Source organism: Cyprinodon variegatus, unplaced genomic scaffold (assembly GCF_000732505.1).
Source record: "Cyprinodon variegatus isolate N-32 unplaced genomic scaffold, C_variegatus-1.0 Scaffold232, whole genome shotgun sequence".
In the NCBI taxonomy this organism is placed as follows: Eukaryota; Metazoa; Chordata; class Actinopteri; order Cyprinodontiformes; family Cyprinodontidae; genus Cyprinodon; species Cyprinodon variegatus.
The window spans coordinates 1,006,396-1,011,017 of NW_015150685.1; the positions used below are offsets into that span (position 1 = coordinate 1,006,396).

At 42.8% G+C, this 4,622-nt stretch overlaps 1 protein-coding gene across 1 annotated transcript in view; it reads left to right on the forward strand.

The window, feature by feature from the left end:
• calhm3 (calcium homeostasis modulator 3) overlaps positions 1 to 2,717 on the forward strand; it is a 6,895-nt gene extending 4,178 nt beyond the window's left edge. The window contains exons 2-4 of the mRNA XM_015381374.1: positions 309 to 436; positions 513 to 640; positions 1,714 to 2,717. Of these exons, the coding sequence (XP_015236860.1) occupies positions 309 to 436; positions 513 to 640; positions 1,714 to 2,160 (703 nt within the window). The 3' untranslated portion in view covers positions 2,161 to 2,717. The remainder of the gene's footprint in view (positions 1 to 308; positions 437 to 512; positions 641 to 1,713) is intronic.
• Positions 2,718 to 4,622: the final 1,905 nt, after the last annotated feature.

Here is a 4,622-nt window from a genome sequence, read left to right on the forward strand (position 1 = left end):
GAGCTGGGGATCAGTTGAGCAGTGATGAGGAACAGGGCAGAGCTAGACAGGTGAATGAAATTAGCAATCAAGCCAGCCATCAGAGCCCAAATCATGACAGCTCCTTCAGTACTAATCCTGTTGTTGGCAGATTTTCTAAACAGGTTCTAATAATGGAAGGCCCGTCATCTGAACGGAAACCAGTAGACCCTGGTTTTTGATCTGATGTCGAATCAGTAAATGAGTGACGGGTTGATCAGGATGGAGCAGCGCCACCTCTGCAGGATGACGACTCCTGACCCAAGTGTACACCCTTTGTCTCCTTACAGGTACCTCTTCTCCGCCATGCTCCAGCGGGCGCTCCTCGCTCCCATGGTCTGGATTCTGGTCACTTTGTTAGATGGGAAGATTTTCATCTGTGCTTTCAGCGTCACTGTAGACCCTGGGCTTTTCTCAGGTAAACCTGAGCTCGGAATAACGCTTCATGCAGGCAGCAGGCCCTGGTTCTTTTCTAATGCCCTGTGTGTCCTCAGGTGTCCCCAACAACACGGGCCTGGATGTGATTAAAATCATGGCCAAGGTGCCCTGCAAGGAGGATGTCATCTTTAGGAACAGCTCCTTCCGTAAAGCCGTCTCCAGATATGTGCGATGCTACTCTCAGGTACGCTAACCCTCAGTCCAACACAGGGGTTGCCAATTCCGGCTCCTGAGGGCTGCTACTCTGCAGCCTCTAGGTTTGACCTTAGTCAACCTCCTCAGGATGCTGTCTGTTTCTGCAGTCCTCTTATTCATCTAATTACTTGTTTAATGTGTGTTGGACTAAGGGGGTACCTAAAAGCTGCAAGATAGTGGCCCTAAGGAACCAGAACCTTCCACCCCTAGTCCAACAGGTGTAGCTATGGCTCCTGTAGGACCACTGATGCATTTATGGTGCAGGGGAACAGTTTTACCTTTTAAGGATTTCCTGTCTTTGCTGTTCCCTCTATCCTACACATTCCGAGTGTTTAAAGCAGAGAGTACACACCAACAGGTGTTTAGAGATGAGATCCAGAAAGGTGCCGGTAGAGTGGGTAGATAGGCAGGGTGGATGTGGCTAAGGGTGGGATTTACCAATAGGCAATACTAGGCAGTTGCCTAGGGCCCCAGGTTCCTGGAGGCCCCATAAAACTCTGTATACATGTATGGTTAATACAACTATTCCTTATTTGTTCACATTAATTATGTGTTTAATAGAAATCCTTTTGCAAAAATGCCATCAGAATGCTTATATACCGTATTAAGTGTGTCTCAGCCCCCCTTCAGTTTCCACCATATTGGATCAGTCCATTTGCTGCACATGTTCAGAAAGATCCAAACAGACAGCGGCAAACCATTTGAAAACAAACGGGCCAAAGAGCAGTGTTGCAAATTTAGCGCTTTAGTCGCTATATTTAGCAACTTTTCAGACCCCTCTAGCACTTTGATTCCAAAAAAGCGCCTAGCGCCAAATCTAGTGACTTTGGGGACAACATAAAAAAGCATCATTTGTTAAGAAAGAAAACAGTTTAACATTCACCTGGCCCATTTTCTGTAAGAACAGATGAGACGGTAATGAGTCAAAAGCAGAACTAGAATCAATGAACAAAAGGCGTGCATAGACTTGGGGATCTTCCAGATGCTTATGTAGCAGGTTGGTGATGCGTCCCTGGGTCTGTTTGAAGACTAACAGCTTGTGTCTCCTGCTCTGATCTCCAGGCAGTAGGCTGGTCCATCCTCCTGTTCCTTATCGTAGTAGGAGCACTGGGACGCCTCATCAAGCCCTGCTTTGATGACCACGCCGCTTTCCTGCAGACACGGTACTGGAGCAACTACCTGGATGTGGAGCAGAAGCTTTTTGATGAAACCTGTGTCCTCCATGCCAGGGACTTTGCCCGCAAATGTGTGGTCCAGTTCTTTGAGGACATGACAGAAGACTCCATTCTTCATCTGCCACATCCACCCTTCATCACCAAGGCCAGCGAGAGCTGGGAGGACGAAGAGGACAGACTCCATGGGATAACCAAGCAGGAGCAGATGGACCAGCTGCTCAACAAGTGGTACTACAGCAAACCTGAACTGGACGTGACCAGGATGGCTCACAGACCGCGGCCGTGCGTGACCTGGGAGGACCCCGGAGGGAAGACTTTATACTCGGATGTCTGACTCTGGCAGCTTTGGTGACTGCAGCACGGAGGTTGGAAACATTTCCTGGAAAACACCGGAATTTAAAATAGGAAACTGTGGTTATGGAGATGACCTGTTGATAGTTTATATCCTAATAAATCATTGGTATATCGAATGCAGACGGTGGTGTATCAGTTTGTGAAAGAATTGGTTCCTGATACCGACTGGAGCAACTGATCCTAAAAGGCTTCTTTAGAGACGCTGAAGCTTCTCCTCTTTCTAAACCTCCAACTTCTCCAAAAAAATAATTTTATCTACACTTCAAAGTCAAGATTTGATCAGATCTTCTGTTGTTTCTTAGAAAAAGCAGTATCTCTGTAGGAAGGTGGGGTGTGAGAGGTTGCTACGCTTCGGGACAAAGTTAGCTTTTCTAAAAAATCCCTCATGTTTTGTTCCAAGTGAAGGTCTTTGGTTAAGAGTCAGTGAAACATTTGAATGTTTCTGGGTGGGGATGCTTTGCATAGAGGGTTACAGACTTAGGAAGGCATGCAAATCTACACTAACTGGAGGGGAGGGGAGATTAAAAAAAAATGAGCCAAACAATTCTGGGTTGATTTTCATGGTGATTAATAAATGTAAAAATGATCCTTCCTTCCTTCCTTCAAAGGTTGAGGTCACTACTCATTAAAACGACCTTATTCTGTTAACTCCTCTAATAGAGAACCTCTGAGGAGCTTCTGGGAGGTTTAGAGTAGAATAGAATAAAATTGAATTGAATTGAATTGAAAATCCCTTTATTGTCCCAAATGAGGAAATTCTGTTTTTTACAGCAGCAAAAAAAATATTAGAAAAAAAAACATATTAGAAAAAAATGTTTTCTTCTTCCAGATGATTCTGACCGCAGATGTTTGAAGATGCAGCTAGAAGCGTTTGTACGTGTCAGTGAGGCCACTATCCAGAGCTGTGTTTGCTTTTACCAACTGGAGCATCACTTCCAAGACTTTCCAAATACTGACAGACTCCAGCTGATTTTTTCTTCATTATTTTATTGCAGATAGTTTAGGGGACGTGACATGTAAGAGATTATTGTGATATCATCTCTGACCCGTGATTAAAATTAGATCTAAGGCCCCTCCTATTCATTCTGACAGCAGCTGTCTAAACTGTGGTCCGGTCCAAGATGGCCGCCCTCTAGGTACGTCGGCGAGCGTCCAATGAGGCGTCTACCTATGGAAAAGAGTGCTGAACCGGAGCGCTCCCAAACATAGACATAATATAAGAGTAGACCCCGATCGCTTTCGCCTATAACCGCTGATCTCTATTTATTCACTGGATTGCTGATTGCCCGTTGGCAGTACGGGGTTGAACTGGAGCCACAGGCCGCCATATTGCTACTCCCTCGTTAGACCAGTCAAAATGTAAACAACGATGTTCTCATTTTCAGGGGGGCTTAAGACTTTTTAAATACAGATAAATTCATCACTTTGACACACACTGGCTGTTTCATAGCATCAGTAGATTACTTTAACTTATGATAAAAAGAGTAGGCACATCACTTTGCATTATGAAGCCAATGATGTCTATAAATCATGTAATATAAAATGTTGTAAAAATCCATCATAATAAAATTAATGTGTTATTGGAGCATAATAATACAGATGTGCATAGAGTGCTAAATTGATGGTGTACATGTAATATACATGTTGATGACGTTGTTGTTATAACATATTACATATAATTTCAAAATTTTACATCAACACTGAATTAGAAGTAATTATCTGTTAATGCTGTAGTATTTTCCTATTTGCAAACTATGCATGCACGATGCCATATATAGTTATACTGTTTCTGTGCATTTGCCTTTAAAATGTTTGATTCTTTTTTTCCCTCATCAATATAACATGCAATATATTTCATGACTCTTTCAAATGAGAAATACAACAAACACTACAAAAACAACGGCATAATCCGCGCAATAAAGAATTACATTGATATTTCACAGGGAATTCCTTTCCAATTACTTTCTATTTTATAACATTAGACACAATGTCAATGACTAACTCAACTAAGTCAATATCCTTGAGTCAGTCTGAAATTGCCAGACTAATGTTACGCTACATACTATACTGTAGGATTCATTGGCATATACATGGATTTATTGGTTAGTACATCCACTGACTCTAAATTAGCTGTGGAACGTCTTCACACAGCCAGAAAACTGCTTGTTTTTGCAGCCAAATGCTACACAGGTAGGCATTTTGACTGCATTTCTCCATGGGATTGAGGAGTACTAATATGGCGGGCGGTGGTTTCACTTTTTTTTTAGGCTGTCAGCTGAGATCAGTGGCGATGACATGATTTGGTGGCGCCATCTTGGGGCGGTCGACAGCTCAGTTCAGTGTAATTTGTTGAGCAGGAACAGAATCAATTTTAATCAACTTCAACTTTCTGAATATTGAACTCATTTTCACACTGTTGGTTTTTATTTGCTGAAAACAAAC